Source organism: Pristis pectinata, chromosome 10 (assembly GCF_009764475.1).
Source record: "Pristis pectinata isolate sPriPec2 chromosome 10, sPriPec2.1.pri, whole genome shotgun sequence".
In the NCBI taxonomy this organism is placed as follows: Eukaryota; Metazoa; Chordata; class Chondrichthyes; order Rhinopristiformes; family Pristidae; genus Pristis; species Pristis pectinata.
In genome coordinates this window covers 26,172,052-26,190,643 of record NC_067414.1, presented here as the reverse complement: position 1 = coordinate 26,190,643, position 18,592 = coordinate 26,172,052, and the positions used below count along the sequence as shown (strand labels likewise).

The following is an 18,592-nucleotide window of genomic DNA, read 5'->3' as shown; positions in this document are numbered from 1 at the left end:
AAGGAAGTGAATTGCATGTTTTTTTTAAAATGCACTATTAGTTTCACAGGAAGAGTCTGTAACATTATGCTGAATACATCACATGCATGATGTTACATGGAATAAAAGACATCAATTTCCTATAATGGAGATTACAATGACTCTGAAAAGGAACAAATAAATATATTTCCTGTCCTATTTCCCCTTCAAGTTTTATTCACATATTCATCATTACACTTAGATAACTTCCAGAAAACATTATCATTGCCATCACTGGCAAGTCAAAAAACCTGATAAAAACAGGAGATACAAGAGCCTGGGCATTTGAACCCAGAAAAATGTAACTTCATTCTCGACATCCAAGATTAAAAACAGGACGTAAAAATTAAGGGTAGGCCAATCAAACGGTTTTAAAAAAGCTCAAAAAAAATTGCAAGTGGCATAGTTCTGTTGCATTAAAATTTGAAAATATGTAAGGAATAAGCTTCCAGTTCATTGAAATATAACAAATGCACTGACACACCAGCCCAAATAACTACAGGAAGGAAGGAAGGGGGCTTTGTGATGACCAGGTATCTCAAGTGTAGGGAACAGGACTTGCCAAATGTATGTTATGGAATCAGTAGCCAACCAGCTGGCCACTTACCCAGGAGAAAGGTCGACACTGGAAGTTATAGCTAGGAACTGGAGATTTGGCACTGAATCACAGATTGATTTGGAAATCAGTTGTCAGCCACTTTTGGTAGGTTAAATTTCAAGACTGGAAGGAATAATTCCTGCTGCTTCTGTATACAAGCAGTCATGTACCTGCTGGATCCAGCTGTTCTCGTCTCCCTTCAGATACTGGGTTTCCAGAGTTCTGAGGAATCTGACTTTCAGCCATTACATCTGAAAGGTTAAAATGCGAAGCGTACAGACACAAGGATCAGTTGAAGTTAACCTGCCTTTTCCGCTGTTCTCCCTGATATTAAGTTAGGAAGTTAAGGGCTTCCACAGGAGGTTAGAGTTATATTCTATTGTGCGTCATTCCAAGTGGCTAAAATTCCCCTCACCACTACTGCAAAGTACAGAAAGCAGAGTCTTTTCCAAAATGTTTTACCAGATCAATGGATAAGAAAAAAAAATAGGCCATGCAATCCCTCAACACAAGAAAACAAAAGCAGGAGTAGGGCACCAGGCCCCTCAAGCCTACCCTGCCATTCAATATCATCATATCATCTATGTTGGCCTCAACCCATCTTCTGCATCAGTTCCCCTTAACCTTCAAGATCTTTCAAAACATTTATGCATCTCCATTACTTTTAATGATCTAGCCTTAACCATTCTTCTTTTCAAAAGATAACTTGTGTGCTGTCATTGCATAATGTGATAACTCCTCATTCAGAAATTTTTGAAAACGGCTAACATTCATGACAAATGGAATGTTGCATGCTAAAATGTAAGTAAAACAAAATAGGGACCATTACCTTGAATCTAATCCTGCAAACACTTGCAAAATTCAGTGAAATATGGCTGACCGACTTTGCTGGCAATGCATCAGCCTCTCAGGATTTAAATAAAAAACACTAACTGTCACTTCCCCTCTTCCCCACCATAGAAAATACACTTTAGGTTTAAGCACCATTAAGCTCTCAGCTCACATACCACACAGTGATTTATATATACCCCTTATTCTTCCAAATAAAAAAGGTAAAATAATCCTTTCATCATAGGTGTTCATTAATAATCAATGCACAACATTCAAGTCAATTAAGTTAAACCAGCAGATTTTATTAAACGCATACCTCCTGGCTTTTTTAAAGTAAATGGTCTGCCACAGGAAAAGCTGGGGGAGTTATTTTCACTGCCATCTGTTGGACTTTGCGAATCTAAGAAATTGACACCACATGAACTGTACTGAAAGTATAAAATAAACATTAATTAATTTATAATACTTGGCTGGCAGAACATAAATAGAAGCAGTAGTAGGCTATTCAGTTCTTTGTGCATGCCCCATCATTCAGTAAGATCATGTCCGATGTTTTACCTCAGCACCACTTTCCCCCTGCACTAACCCACATTCTTTAATATCTAAAAAAAATTATCAACCTGTTTTGAGTGACTAAGTGACCACATCCCTCATGGATAAAGAATTCTGAAGATTCACCATCCTCTGGATAGATAAATTTCTTCTCAACTTCATTTTTTTTAAAAAAACACACTTCAGAGATTAGTGACCAAGATTAATTACAGTGAGTGAAAGTAAAACTTGCATACTCATTATTTCTACAATTCCGTATTTTATATTTTTCCAGATTTCCTTTACAAGTAGGCAACACCTCAAAGACAAATTACTTTATTTAAGTCCTGAGCATAAACTAATTTTGGAATAAAAGCTGAAAATTCTGGAAAAAAAAAACCATGCAAGGAGCTTCAATATCTGGAATTTGCCTTTCATCCGTCCAAAGCCATAGTAGAACCTGCAGATTTTCTGACATAATACCACTTCATACACTTGTACTACAAAAGAATTCAAAGGAATGGACAATTTTACGATATAGCAAGCTAACAAGGCTATTAATATTGTTAATCTGAAATCTTGCAAGTTGTCAATATCAATTATGACATTATCAGGAGGCACTCAAGAAACAAATGTTTTATAGGAAGGAATGACTTCACAACGAGCTGACCTAGAAGTATTAGACTCTCTTGGCTACCCGTCTACAATGTTAACCCAAAATATAATAAAATGTGAAATAAGTTACCTTCAAGTCAAAGGCACATAAATCTGCTTGAGGTAATGCAGACAACTGAGCTTGTGCTGGTTTTGTTGAACAGGTTTGGCTGAAAAATAATACAACAATATGTTGTCCAATAAATGAAGCACAACCAATTAGATTATGAAGTTTGAAGTATTTCTGCAATCTTATTGCTGCAAGAAGTAGTTTATTTTTAAACCAATGCTATGTTGCCACAAATTATCTGGCAACTAAATTATTTCACAATTGACTAAATGCCAAAAATCTCAAGTACTGTTCAGTATGAAAGTCAACACCACATTTGAAAAAGCCACCCCTTAATAATCTGTTTTTAAACATGTATTCAAGGTCACTAGTTAAATAATTATGATCTTCTTTTAATACTTACATCTTTATGGAAGAAACATCCATTCTCCTTGAGCCACTCACTGCTTCATTTATTGTTGGCTGAAAGGGGGCACCATCTGCTTGCAAGATCTATAAAAATAAAAGGATTTTTTATGTTTAAGGGCAGCAGGGTTGGGATTTGCACTTGCTGTGCTGAGCCAGTGTTCTTTTACAAAAAAATATTAATTTTCCAACTTTGTATAAACAACAACCTTGGTTTAACCTAGTGTCAATAACCCTTGCACATTCAAGCATAAATTACACATTGACCCAATTTTGCATAGATAGTTAAGATAGGCTAAAAGCATTCACCACTCTTAACAGACTAAACAAAACTACAACTTGCACTACAAGTACATTTGCACTGTAAAACAAGTACCTTGTCGAAAGGCTCAGCATTGAAATCAACAAAAAGCTTGAGGTTGAAGTTCCTGCTTATCAACTATCCACTAAAATTACTGTGTAAATCCAAATGAAAATGTTAGAGTTGATGCATTCAAGAGTATGAGTTCTTTGTGCCATGATAATTATTACACACACACACTCTCTCTCTCTCTCCTTGGCCTTTGCTTTGCAATTTACTCGTGTGTTGCTCATTCAAAAATAAGAGTGCAAATTCTTTAAAATGTATATACTTTTTAATCCCAATTATTCTGCTTACTGAAGATTCATCATCCTTCAGATTGCATCCTCCAACATGACTGGTTGAAGAGTCTTTTACCTGCTCAGATATTACAGATGTGTCAGGCTGAAGGAGCATGTGTGGACGATGCCAAATTTGAGCAAGTCTCCATACTAAAATTCTGAACAGCTCATTGGCAATTCCCTAATTCAAACATTATTCCTTGGTGCAGATTTACCAATGGGTCTCAAGATGTCTTGGAAGTCTGATTCTGGAACCACACACCCACCTACTGAAGGTACACAGGTATTTCCATCTGGCTTTCATTTTTTCTCCTCAAAGCTGCCATTGCCTGACAAGGACGTGGCATCACTGAGGCTGAGTGGTTTGCTCCTCCCAGCTTGTGACTTCTACACCTGTATTCTTGAGATATGCTCTCAGCAGTGTCTTTCTAGCTATTCTCCCAACTATAAAGTGATGCCTGGCCACGTGAGATCAGGAACCAAGCGGCTTGTTTAGAGAATCCAAGACAAACATCCAGTGCTTTTGTTACTTCCCTGCTTATTGCACAATCCAGACCACTGAGCTGTTGTGAAATCTCATGCATCTGAATCCATTCAACCAAAAAGCAGCACAAATCAATAAATTTAATTCAAACAGCAATGTTAAATTATCAGAGGTAAACAGTTTTTCCCACTAAAATCTTAAAAATGATTCAACTTGGGGACACCCAGCAAAATAAAACAATCCAAGGAAACTGTAAGCAGTTATGTGTATAGCATTTGCACTGTCAGAAGTGTCGCTTATATCATTTAGATAGCCTCATTCCCTATTTATCCTGCATGTCTTTCAGTCTTCTGTAGTGGCACCCGACCAAAGTAGAAGTTTTAAAGTATTTCAATGCTTGTTCCCAGGTTCAATACCTGCCAACCAGCATCACAGCTCAAGGCAATGTCCAAACTTAGGCTTTGAAAGACTTAGTCTTTAAATAAAGCCTTTACAAAAAAAGGTATTATAAAGCAGAACCAATGGATACATGCAAATGTGTCAACAAGCAATTTTATATTTTGAACTTTGCAAAAAAAAATTAAATTTAAAAAAAATTGGCCTGAAACATATGCAGTCTGTTTTCAAAACAAATTGAGCACAAATCAGTAAGCAATCACATCAAGGGGATCAACCATTTAAATTGGAGGGGAAAAAAATGACAATTATTTGCTAAAGATATTACAGTTAAGAAATACTTAAGAACTTAGATAAAGTTTGTGAAATTTTCTACCTTGGTACCACTGCTGTTTTTCAGCGGCTTGACTGTTTTCTGCTCCAATAATGATATATCATTCTCTTCAGTCAAGTTGTCCACATCAGCTCTAATGGTATAGAAAATAAAAATTAGTAACTGCGTGGCAACTTAATCCTATGCTCAAAGAAAACAGCTTTTAACACAAGAAACAGTAACCTTTTACAAGACCTCAAGCTTTTAGTTTTCTATTCCATTCACATCTCCTCAGTTAATGAAGCAGCTGATACCACAGTCAGCAAGACCTGGACAACATTCAGGCATTGGCAGATGTCGGGTTATGGATGTAGCAAGTAACATTCATGGCTCAGTGAACACCAGAGTCTAGCCAGTTAACCACTGACATTTCCAAAGCCCACACCATCAATATCCGTATTTATATGGATGATCCAGTTAAAGACTGGGCATCCTGGGGCAACTTTTTTCGCTCCTGGCATAAAGGCCACACCACCATCTAACAGGCACAAATCAGGAATGTGATTAAACTTCTCATGCCTGCTTGACTGCAGTTTCAACACTCACAGCTCAATGTCATCCAGGACAAAAGCAGCCTCTTTGACTTGCCCCCAAATCACTACCCTGTAAATTAACTCATCCCACCACCAGCACAGCATGGCTGTAATGTGTATCATGTACAAAATGCAATAAAGTTTCTTTGACAGCACCTCACAAACTAGTAAGTTTTACCAAAAAAAAGACAAGGGCAGCAGGCACATGGGAGCATGATTGCCTGCCAGCTCCCCTCAGTCTCAGAAGTTCTTAGCTTTCAATATAATTATTGTTCCTTCATCGTCACTGGACCCAAAAGAGAGTGAGTTATAAAGCACAGAAAACAGGCTCTTTAGCCCAACTAGTTCATGCCAATTAATTTGCCTCACTGAGCTTGTGCCATTTGGCTGTTTGACCATATCCCTCTAAACTTTCCATTCCAATGTACCTGTCCAAACATCTTTTAAATGTCATAATTGTACCCGCCTCTATAACTTCCTCTGGCAGCTCATTCTATATACACACCACCAAGAAAAACTTGCCCTCAATCCCCATACCTCAAGCCTATGCCCTCTAGTTTTAGGCTCCCCTACCCTGGGATAAAGACTGAAAATCTTATCCATGTCCCTCATGATTTTATAAAGCTCTAAAATGTCACCCATCAGTATCCTTCACTCCAGGGAAAACAGTTCCAGCCTATCAAATTGCTCCTTATAACTCATTCTAGACAACGTCTTTGTCAATTTTTCTGCACCCTCTCCAGCTTAATCACAACCTTCTTATAATGCGGTGACCAGAACTGCATAGAGTACTTCAACTGCAGCCTAACAAGTAATTTGTACAACTGTAACATGATGTCCCAAGTCCTACACTCAACGTCTTAGCCAATGAAGCCAAGCATACCATAAGCCTTCTGCAACAGTGTCTACCCATGTTGTCACTTTCAGGGATTCATATGCTTATACCCCAAAGTCTCAACTATTCAACAACACTCCCCAGGGCCTTGTCATTTACTGTGCATGTCCTGCCCTGGTTTAACTTTCCAAAATCCATCACTTCACATTTGTCAGAGTTAAATTCCATCAGCCATTTCCTTGTCCATTTTCCCAGCTGATATAGATCCCATTGTAACCCGAAACAACCTTCTTCACATTATACCACCAATTTTGGCATCATCTGCGAACTTACTAATCATGCCACCTACATTCACATCCAAATATCTATGACGAACAATGAAGGACCCAGCACAAATCCCTGTGGCACATCACTGGTTACAAATCTCCAATCTGGAAAAAACAATCTTCCACTACCACTCTGCCTCCTACCACCAGGCCAATTTTGTATCCAATTTGCTATCTCACCCTGGATCCTATGTATTCTAACCTTGTGGACCAGCCTACCACACAGAACCTCAAAGGCCTTGCTAAAGTCCGCACAGACAGCACTGTGCCATTGTCAATCCATTTGGTCACCTCCTCAAAAAAAAACTCAATCAAGTTCATGAGACAAGATCTCCCACAAACAAAGCCATGCTGACTATTCTAATCAGTCCTTACCTTTCCAAATGTAAATAAATCCTGTCCCTCAGAATCCTTTTGAAGAACTTTTCCACCATTGATGGAAAGCTCACTAGCCAGTAGTTCCTTGTCTTGCCCTTGCAGTCCCTCTTACATAAAAGCACAACATTAGCCTCCCTCCATTCTTCTGGTATCTCACCCTTGGCTAAAGAAGATACAAAAATCTCTGCCAGGGACCCAACAATCCAAAATGTTCAGGATATACCTGTTCAGGCCCCACGGATTTATCCATTTTTTTGCTTTTCAAGGCTACCAACACCTCCTCCTTCGTAATGTCAATGTGCTTCATGATATTACTGTTCTCTTCCCTGAAATCACTAGCTTCCAGATGCACATATTCCAAAAGCTACTGTTAGATTTCCTTAGTTACATTTTGAGTGTTGAATGCTTCATTATTATTCTCACTTTGCATCAACAGCAGGCAATATTTCCTTTAAGTTGACGGTCTTATCTTTTAGATACTTCTACAAGAAAGAAAGCAAGATGCCAATAGCCTATATTGGAGATGTCGCAACAATATTTCAAGTCCACTTACCAGCTTAGTTCACGGACTCCCCCCACCCCCCCAAAAAAGTTCTATTAGTATACTCTGCCTCAAAATATCCACTAAAATATGTCAAACAAAGCATTTTAAGAGCAAATATGAAACAAATTTACCTCAGTGATGGAACAGGATCAAAGTGTAATTCTCCAGAGCAATTGCTGTTTTTCCTGACCTTGTTTATTTCAACATTATTAGTGCTTGGTGTAGTTTTAATCACAGGCACTATGAAAGAAAAAAAAGTTTTAAGATGTACAAATATTCTATTACAAAGTGAGGATTTCTACCCAAAACTTGCACAATTTACAAAAGTTTAAAACAAAATTTTCTTGATTGTGCACTACAGGTAAAATTGTGCCTAATAGGTACATGGAGGGGAGGAGCCTGGAGGGATATGGGCCAAACACAGGAAATTGGGACCAGCTAGGTGGACAACATGGTCGGCATGGACTTATTGGGCCAAAGGGCCTGTATCCATGCTGTATTGCTCTGACTTAAAAAATATGATGCTATCATCACAGCCATAGAAAAAGTATTTACTCTAAATTCCTCTCCAAATTAGTGCAAATGTTTCTTCCTATCACACAGCAAAATACCATCTCGCTCCTTTGTGATCTCAATCACATTCCTGTAATACTCAAATCAAGTGATTGCGGAAATTATGCAACTATATTCTAACATACGAAATATATGCTAATCATGCATAATCCAAGAGAAAAATATTCAAAACAGTTTAAAATGCCAAGTAGTACTAAAAAGAGCATCTTATTCTTCCAATGTTGTCTTGCATACACTTTTTCTTGCATCCCCAAAACAACCAACTCACCAGATACATTTTCTTTATCCCAATCGTCACATAACACAAGCTGTGCTTTCCCCTGATTCAAGTTTTGAAAAGCAACTTCCAATAGTTCTAGTGGTTTTGCTTTGATATCCAATGCTTTCTGAAGAATGCTTCTACACTTCCGAACAGAGCCTGTCAAAAGGCAATAACTTAATTACTTAGTTTTCACAAATCTGTAACTGCACTGTTATTAAATGTTTTCAATGATAAAACTAGAATGAATACAGACCTTGATCCAGCTCAAACTGCGCATATGCTACATGCACAAAAGCAAATTTCTTACAGTTGACTCGAGCCAGGTTGAACTGCTCCTGTGCTTCATCCATATCTACAAAACTGAGGGAGAGAAAAGCAAGTAAAGTTTCTTGAGCTTACATAAAGATAGCAACTGAAAACGAAATCTTCAATTACTCACTCAATTTGTGTGCAACTCTTAACCCTTTGGACACTTACCAAGAGATTACGGACTATTTCCGTATTGAGATTTTCATGCATATTCAGTGCTCATTCTAAATAGTTTTCATAATTATTTAGATGTAAAAAAAACTGCTAATATTATTTACATGAACAATGCAAGAAATTTTTCATCACAATGCAAATATATTGGTGGTATATACACATGTTGCTCATTCAAAGAAAAGTCTACATACTTGTCAGTTTTCAGTTTTGATGCATGTACATTTTACCCATATACATTGTACCCATATAGATTGTAAATAATCTAACAATTCTGTGAATTTATATTCAATTAGCCCTTTCACCCTTCATTCAATTTTCATCTCTTGATACTTCCTGGCAGTTATTTAACATTTCATGCAGCTCAGAAAAAACTTGGGACCAGCAATTGATTGAAGGGAGAAAGAAGAAATCAATGAAGTCCTGGGAGTACTGCAATATGTCAAGGATTTGCATACACTGCTCTCCACTACTTAGCAAACATTTACTTAACAAATCTTCGCCACAATGAAGGTTTTCTTTCAAATTTTAATTTATCACTAAAAGGTTTCATTTGCAACAAAAGGAAAGGAATGGAGTGCAGATGCTGGAATCTGGAGCAAAAAAAGTAACATTCAACAGTCATTTTGATTGGGTCAGTGGGAAGGAGTCAAAAAAAAAACCCCATTCAAAGTGGGGGGAAAAAAATCAAGCACCTGCTTTCTTCCATCTGGTGGTAATGGACATTTGGTGAATTATTAATCTTTCAATTTGTAGGCTTCAGCACATCAAAATCAGGTCAGTTTGCTTTTGATTTGCTGCATCCTTACAAGGAATAGATTGACTTCTTTCCTCATCATTCATGGCAGCTGGTATCCCCTACTAAAGATTTTTTGTATAACAATAAGGTTGTTGAGAAAATCAACCACCCTTTTTTTTTTAAAAATGGGGCAGAGCCATATTCAAGAAATTTATAATTAAAAAGTCAAAAGTAGCATGTTGACAAGCTAAGGGTTTTTTTGGAGAATTTTAAATTTAAACAAAGCAATCAAACAAGCATTTTGGAATCCAAGATTTATACCAAAACAAAAGGAAATGAATCTGTAAAGAGAGTTTCAGAAGTAAGAGGCAAGGAGCAAAACTTCAAGGTATTCTAATGATTAATCTCAAGTAATTCCTACAATTTAAGCATCTCACAAATCAAGCCAAATTTGTGGACCCAGACTCCCGGACTATTGAAGTTTGTTTTGGGACTAATGAAAATATCATGGAATTGGTTGACAAAGGAAAGAAAGCAACATCTATACAAAAGCAAAAAATGCTTCATCCTGTCACTTAACTTCTATTTTCACCTGAACATAAAACCTTTTTGCCCTTTTCTCCCCTTCACCCACTTCTGTACTTACGGAAAATTCCTTTTTATTCCTAATGAAAGGAAATCCAAAATATCAACTTTCTTCCCCACAGATGTTCAGACCCACTCCAGCATTTGACGTTCTTAACCCCATTAAATTTGACAAACATATCAATCCTACGTAGAGAGGCTTGGTCAAAAATGGAATCAAGAGGATGATTTTGGAAGATGGTGCTCTACAAAGACATGTTGGAGAAGGAATTCTAGCTGATCGAAACGACAAGTGTTGCAGTGGCAAAAAGGGAGTGGGAGGTCCAGGATGGCAGGGGCATGGAATGATTAAGTACCAGTATGTGCAATTTAATTTTGAAGTATCAGGACAGCAGAAGTCATTGTTGGCCTCAAGAACAGTTCTGATAGACAATGTGATTCGGGAGTTTTAGATGAGCTAAAGTTTACTGAGGGTGGACATGAGGGTGGCATCATTAAAATGAGTTTGGGTTAACAAAAGGTCTCACACAAAGAGGGTCGAAGTATTTCAGCATAGGATGGGTTGTGAAATACCTTCTTACACTGAATAGATCAGTTGCAATAACAAAGAAAAGAAATGATTCGGAATTTACCAGACAAAGCAAAAGGCTACAGTAAACATTCAAGAGAAGCATAAGGGAGCAAGCTCCCAGGAGAAAGTACTATGTAAATATAGATAGGACAACGCTGGCAAATTTGAATTGTGTTAAGTATATAGCGTAGCGGTTAGCACAATGCTATTACAGCACCAATGACCCGGGTTCAATTCCGGCCACTGTCTGCAAGGAGTTGTATGTTCTCCCTGTGTCTGCGTGGTTTTCCTCCAGGTGCACCGGTTGCCTCCCACATTCCAAAGACTTACAGATTAGGAAGTTGTGGCCATGCTATGTTGGCGCCGGAAGCATGGCGACACTTACAGGCTGCCCCAGAACACTACGCAAAAGTTGCATTTCAATGTACACGTGACAAATAAAGATATCTAATCCTGTATACACAGTCCTAAGAAAAAGTGGCAAGTCCAAGAAGGAATGACATACATTATGTTATAAAACCTTCTAAATAAACAAATGGAATTTCACACTTCATCTTACAGATCAGTTAACATAAGTGAAATTTTAATAATTATAAATTACTTGTAGCAGTAAAAATTTTAACTGGTGCAACAACAGGCAAGTGATAGTTTCCTATAATCTATTGCCACTGCAATAACATGGTCACAGAATGATCAACAATGTATAAATGCAGAATAAATTCAAACAATAATTGTCTCTTAAACATCAGCATCTTAAATAGCAACAATGATATTCTAAATTGTTCAGAAAAAAATATTTGAGATAATCTACAAGGCAAAAAGGGAACATTCTTCCCAGAGGAAGAATGTAAAAAGTTACAGGCGACCCCCATGTTCCGTGATTTTATATAACGTGAAGCCACATCATTTGCGCATGCCTCAAGAAATAAGAGTTGGAAACAAAAATAGAGAGTAAAGGTAGGACCGATTTGAGACAAAGGTGGGAAGATGTGCCTGGAAGCTGTGGAAATGGGCGAGGTTCTCAATGAAAACTTCTCTTCAGTACTCACCAAGGAGAGGGGCATTGATGACGCCAAGGACAGTGTTGGTAAGGTTAATGTTCTGGAGCATGTAGATCTCCAGAAAGAGGATGTGTTGGAGCTGTTAGAAAATATTAGGACAGATAAGTCCCCGGGGCCTGACGGAATATTCCCCAAGTTGCTCCGCGAGGCGAGGGAGGAGATTACGGAACCGTTGGCTAGGATCTTTGAGTCCTCGTTGTCCATGGGAATGGTACTGGAGGATTGGAAGGTGGCAAATATCGTCCCCTTATTCTAAAAAGGTAGTAGGGATAGTCCAGAGAATTATAGACCAGTGAGCCTTACATCTGTGGTGGGCAAGCTGTTGGGAAGGATTCTTAGGAGATAGGATCTATGAGCATTTGGAGAATCATGGTCTGATCAGGGACAGCCAGCATGGCTTTGTGACGGAAGATCATGTCTCACAAGTCTGATAGTGTTCTTTGAAGAGGTGACCAAACAGATTGATGAGGGTAGTGCAGTAGATGTGGTCTACATGGATTTTAGTAAGGCATTTGACAAGGTTCCACATGGTAGGCTTCTTCAGAAGGTCAGAGGGCATGGGATCCAGGGAGGCTTGGCAGTGTGAATTCAGAATTGGCTTGCATGTAGAAAGCAGAGGGTTATGGCGGAGGGAGTGCATTCAGACTGGAGGGCTGTGACTAGCGGTGTCCCACAAGGATCAGTTCTGGGACCTCTGCTTTTCGTGATTTTTACTAATGACTTGGATGAGGGGTAGAAGGGTGGGTTGGCAACTTTGCAGGCGGCACAAAGGTTGGTGGTGTTGTGGATCGTGTGGAGGATTGTCGAAGATTGCAGAGGGACATTGATAGGATGCAGAGCTGGGCTGACAAGTGGCAGATGGAGTTCAATCCGGAGAAGTGTGAGGTGGTACACTTTGGAAGGACAAACTCCAAGGCAGAGTATAAGGTTAATGGCAGGATTCTGGGTAGTGTGGAGGAGCAGAGGGATCTGGGGGTTCATATCCACAGATCACTGGAAGTTGCCTCACAGGTGAATAGGGTAGTTAAGAAAGCTTATGGGATGTTAGCATTCATAAGTCGTGGGATCGAGTTTAAGAGCCGTGAGGTAATGTTACAGCTCTACAAAACTCTGGTTAGACCACACTTAGAGTACTGTGTCCATTTCTGGTCACATCATTATAGGAAGGATGTGGAAGCATTGGAAAGGGTGCAGAGGAGATTTACCAGGATGCTGCCTGGTTTAGACAGTATGCATTATGAGAAGAGACTAAGGGAGCTAGGGCTTTACTCTTTGGAGAGGAGGATGAGAAGAGACATGATAGAGGTGTACAAAATATTAGGAGGAATAGATAGAGTGGACAGCCAGCACTTCTTTCCCAGGGCACCAATGCTCAATACAAGGGGGCATGGCTTTAAAGTAATGGGTGGGAAGTTCAAGGGAGATATCAGAGGAAGGTTTTTTTTTTACCCAGAGTGTGGTTGGGGCATGGAATGCGCTGTCTGGGGCGGTGGTGGAGGCAGGTACATTGGTCAAATTCAAGAGATTGCTAGATAAGCATATGGAGGAATTTAAAATAGAGGAATATGTGGGAGGAAGGGGTTAGTCTTAGGTAAGGTTTAAAGGTTGGCACAACATTGTGGGCCGAAGGGCCTGTATTGTGCTGTACTATTCTATGATTCTATGAATAATTAATTTTGTGTATATTTACTTTTTCCCCCAGATAAAATTTCAAAAGAGCAAATTTTTGTTCCATATCCCAGATTTTTTGATGGTGATGCAAATTCCACAAGGGTGAATTTCCATTATCCAAACTGCCATAACACCGGAGTCACCTGTACTCTTAACTTTATTCCAAATTCAAATTAAGAAAGGAACAATTATCCATTAATATGGTTCCTCTGGCTCTGCCTGCAATTCGTTCTTTTAAAGACCAAATAAACATGCATTTTGTTTACACTAAAAATTGTTTTCAACAGCATAGGAAGTTCAGATTTGTGTATCCAAATCCTTTTATTAAAATTAAACTAGACAAAAGTAAAAATACTTGCCTTTTAAGCTTCGCAAAAGAGGTTAAGATGCGAGCATAACATTCATTTGCATGATGTTTCTCAACTGATAGGGCAGCAACTGCATCATCATATAGCTCTATAAGCCTATTTAATAGGCTCTCGTTAGTTTGTGGATCACCCATCTTTTCCACCTTCTGAAGATATGCAAACCAGTCCTCTGGAAAGTTTCCATCAGCCATAATTTGTCTAATTGTACCAGTGTGGTCTGTTGCAAAGTAGAATGCAATGTTTCATAATATATAGATTGATAGTAAAAGTAAAACATATGAAAAGATAGTGCAAACACCCAAGCAGCAAAGCTTCATCTGATATCTTAAGTTAAATGTTTTAATATTACATTACCAGAGAAAATTTGAAATTATTTTGCCCAACCATGGACTGTGTCCACACTTCTTGCTGCCTCAGTAAAGCAGCCAACATAATCAAAGACATCTCCCCCAAACATTCTCTCTTCTCCCCCCTCCCATCGGGCAGAAGATACAAAAGTCTGAAAACATGTACCACCAGGCTCAAGGACAGCTTCTATCCCACTGCTATAAGATTATTGAATGGATAATCTTATACGTTAAGATGGACTCTTGACCTCACAATCTACCTAGTCACAGCCTTGCACTTTATTGTCTGCCTGCACTTTCTCTGTAACTGTAACACTTTATTCTACATTCTGTTATTGCTTTTCTGTTGTACTACCTCAATGTATTGATGTGATGAAGTGATCTGTATGGATGGCTTGCAAAACAAAGATTTCCACTGTACCTTGGTACATGTGACAAATAATAAACCAATTTACCAACTTTCTAAACCACCTCTGGCTCCCTACCCCTCTAATAAAACAGGCTACAGATAAGAATTTTAATATATCCCTATTCTGATAAACATTCAGATCATAATAAAGGCTTATCATTCACATTATTTAGTGTTATCAATCAGTACAAGATCGTATGGTATGTTACTCCTGTACGCAGGTGGGAAAAACAAAGAGGACATTCTATTCCTATTTGCAGTTCAGTGTTCAGATATCTGAATATGGAGAGTTAATCCTTTCATAATTTAAGAAAAAGTACACTACACTGTACCTGTAACTTCCAAATTAGATTTTAACTCTTCAGTTCTGTTTGCTTCTCCACGTTTTGTTCGAAGGTAGGCTAATCGACTCGTAAGGCGAGCAAGTCGCATCCTTGACTCATTAATTTCATCCTCCATCACTACAAGGAAAGGAAGAAGCTTTAAAAGGTTTCAAATGATAAAAGTTCATCATTACTCTCAAAACAACATCCCACAGAAAGGTATATTTAAAACTAAAAATTAAATATTCAAACAATTAGTCAATTGTTCAAAAATATTCATATATGCAACCATACTATAATGCCTCTCTTGGGAGTAAATTGGCATTGTAATGAGATGTACCAAAATAAATGTCAATAATATCACATATCCCACTTTTTATTTGAATTATTTTCAATCTAATGTTCAATTGAAATGAAGAACAGACGTATTAAATACTTGAATTAAAAAGTGGGATGAATGAGATTTCCTGCTTGGGACCTTTTCTACATTGATCCATGAAATTGGGTTTGCAATAGATCCAACTGATGAAAATATTGAACTATTACACTCGTTCTATTATTGGCAGTTATCCAGCAGAGCCACCTAAATGCAAAGTTATAGTTGTGTTTCTAATCAATGCAATTAGAAGATTCAAACATAAAATCTTCTGACAGAAGAAAGTCAGAAGGAGAAAATTCAATATCAGGCTACATAAAAGGAGAACACTTCAAGTACTAAGAGAAACACAACAGAAACAGAACTTAACTGGTCAGTGTAATAGATCATAAGGCCACTGGGAACCATAATCAAACCACAAACTACAATTGCAACACCATATAATGCGAGGAAAAAAGTTATCACCAAATGGATCAATTGTAATTGGGAAAACATTGAATTAGAAAACTTGAAATATGCTTAAGGTGTAGAGAAACCTTAAGACTTCTACATGAACCAAAACTGTGCCACATTGCTCCAAGGAATTTCATAAAGAGACAGCAGGGTAATAATCAACATAGATAAAACCATGCAATGTTAAATTCAAGCCAGACACATAACAAATCTGCACATAACATAATCAATTAGCATATTACAAATTCCACTGAAGGGCCTCAGATTAGGCTAAAATCCACCAAGACAGCTTTACTCCAAACTTACACCAAACTGAAGTGCAGAAGATGCTTTCAATCACATTCAAAAAGAAGATCGATTTCATGCACATATATTTATTTTTGAAACCAGGAATATCATCAATACTCCAATTACACCCAAATATGGCGTACAAGAAATTCAACCTTGTGTCTAATGCACCTAGGCGCCTGAAGCAAGAAGGCATCACAATCAGTGTGGAGCCTTTGGTAATTAACCGGAATAAAAGCATTTCTATTTGAACAGAAGGCAATTACATGATTTCCTGCTTCCATTCGGAGACACAAGAGATTCTGCAGATGTTGGAATCTGGAACAACACACACAAAAGGCTGGAGGAACTCAGGTCAGGCAGCATCTATGGGAGGGAAATGAACAGGTCTGCCCTCTTCCTTTCCAATCCTGAGGGGTCTCAACCTGAAGTGTCTTTCTGCCCTACCCGAGTTCAACCAGCATTTTGTGTGTGCTGCTCCTCCTTCCAATCAACTGGTCTCACTCATGGGCAGTCCCACTACCCTTAATCCCACTGGTACACCAGCTCCCCACAACAGGAAAAAGAGTTGCCAACTAGCCAAATTGGCCACACAAGAGACTGCAGATGCTGGAATCTGGAGCAACAAACAATCCACTGGAGGAACTCAGTGAACCAAGCAACATCTGTGATGGGTGGGGGTGGAAGAGGAATTGTCAACTTTCCTCCAGCAGATTGTATGTTTCAGCTAGATTCTCAGAGTCATACAACACAGAAACAGTTCCTTCAGCCCAACTGTTCTATGCTGACCAAAATTCCCATCTAAGCTAGTCTCATTTACCCACATTCAGCCATATCCCTCTAAACCTTTCACGTACCTGTCCAAGTATCTTTTAAATGTACTTGCCTCAACTCCTTCCTCAGGCAGCTCATTCCATATACTGACCTGGGTGAAACAGTTGCCCCTCAGCTTCCCATCAAATCTCTCCCCTCTCACCCTAAAGCCATCCCCTCTAGCTCTAGGTTCCCCAACCCTGGGAAAAAGACTGAACCTCATGATTGGATACATTTCTATAGGATCACCCCTCATTCCCCTACACTCCAATAAATAACTCCCATTTCTCTTATACTTAAAGTGCAACAGCTACAGAGAAAGTGCAGTGCAGGCAAACAAAAAGGTGCAAGGTGATAACGATAGATTGTGAGGTCAAGAGCCCACCTTATCGTAAAGGGTAGCAGAGGGCGATTAATGCTGGGAGAACTGTTAAATGCGGTCTGAGATTGATCATGTTGGGGCAAGGGGGACCGGAGGGGAAACGGAGCGGGGTCAGAGGTCAGGGAGGGGCGGGGGGACCGCGCTGCCCTCGCCTGTCCCTCCGATCCCCACATACCCCGCTGATTCTGCACCCCCCCGGCCACCCTCGGCTCCCACGCCATCTGCCGCTGCCGCCGCCCACTTACCGAGCAAACCGAGACCCGAAAGCCGCTTGCAAACAACAACGTCGGCTGCTCGGCCGCCTAACCGCCCGCGTTCAAAATTGCCGCACTTCTCAGCAACACGCCCTGCCATTGGCTCGAGGCACGGCGACGATTCCGATTGGCCACCGATGGACTGTTGTCGCCACCCCCTGGCAGACCGCGAGCTGAGGAGAGGAGGGGCGGAGGGGAGGAGGAGGAGGAGGAGGAGGGGGCGCGGCGGGGCAGGGAGGAGGGGGCGGGGCAGGGAGGAGGGGGCGGGGCAGGGAGGAGGGGGCGGGGCAGGGAGAGAGGGCGGGGCGGGAGGGCGGACATTGCCGCTACGCTGACGTGCAATTGGACCTTTTGAATCATAAGGTGGGTGCGGATTCTGGTTGCAGTTTGCAGATGAGTGCAGAGATTGCAGTGTGATTCTTTCCTTGTTCAATGCTGCATAACCGTCTCCGCTGTACAATTCAGAGTCTCTTCAGCAAGTGTGTCTTCTTTTTAGGTTGCCACTACGTTTGAGGGGTGAAATGCATTCATTCCCAAACGTTTGATCAGTAAAATCGTGTTTTTTTAATGTTGTGGTAACAACTGTTAATTAGAATCAAAATATTATTTGGTGCAGATGATAATCAAACAAGTAAGTTGTTATGGACCAGCAATAATAGAAACACTACATGCCATGTATAAGTGTTAGAAACAAATTTAATAATGACTACTTGCAATAATAAGAAAAATGAAAATGCTAGATACTAAACATTAACTAAACTCGAAGTGTGCGTGTGTGGCAAATTCCCAAACCTCAAGTCTAGGAATAGTTCTCAAAGTTCAGTTTGGCAAGTCATAAGGTAGAACATGAGCAAAGGCTCATGGGACTGAAGAGAAAATATGGAGAGCATGTAGAGAGAATTTACGAAATCCGTATGTTCCACGTTGGAACCCATACGACACCTCAGTCTCCGAAGATCTCCACTGCTTTGTTTCGAAGTGTCTGCCACCCTGAAGCCATTCAATACATGGCTGCCCAC

General features: G+C 39.5%; 1 protein-coding gene across 2 annotated transcripts in view; it reads right to left on the bottom strand.

Moving 5' to 3' along the window:
• The window catches only part of ttk (ttk protein kinase), a 37,944-nt gene extending 20,197 nt beyond the window's left edge, over window positions 1–17,747 (bottom strand). The window contains exons 1-11 of one of the 2 annotated variants that reach the window (XM_052024750.1): window positions 17,565–17,651; window positions 15,017–15,145; window positions 13,920–14,145; window positions 8,707–8,813; window positions 8,460–8,609; window positions 7,750–7,858; window positions 5,006–5,096; window positions 3,106–3,194; window positions 2,724–2,802; window positions 1,764–1,875; window positions 787–867 (exon numbers count right to left, since the gene is read on the bottom strand). In XM_052024750.1, coding sequence (XP_051880710.1) covers window positions 787–867; window positions 1,764–1,875; window positions 2,724–2,802; window positions 3,106–3,194; window positions 5,006–5,096; window positions 7,750–7,858; window positions 8,460–8,609; window positions 8,707–8,813; window positions 13,920–14,145; window positions 15,017–15,143 — 1,171 coding nt within the window. In that variant the 5' untranslated portion in view covers window positions 15,144–15,145; window positions 17,565–17,651. Of the gene's footprint in view, window positions 1–786; window positions 868–1,763; window positions 1,876–2,723; window positions 2,803–3,105; window positions 3,195–5,005; window positions 5,097–7,749; window positions 7,859–8,459; window positions 8,610–8,706; window positions 8,814–13,919; window positions 14,146–15,016; window positions 15,146–17,564 lie in introns of both variants that reach the window. The other variant, XM_052024749.1, reaches the window with a different exon arrangement.
• Between the last annotated feature and the right edge of the window lie 845 nt (window positions 17,748–18,592).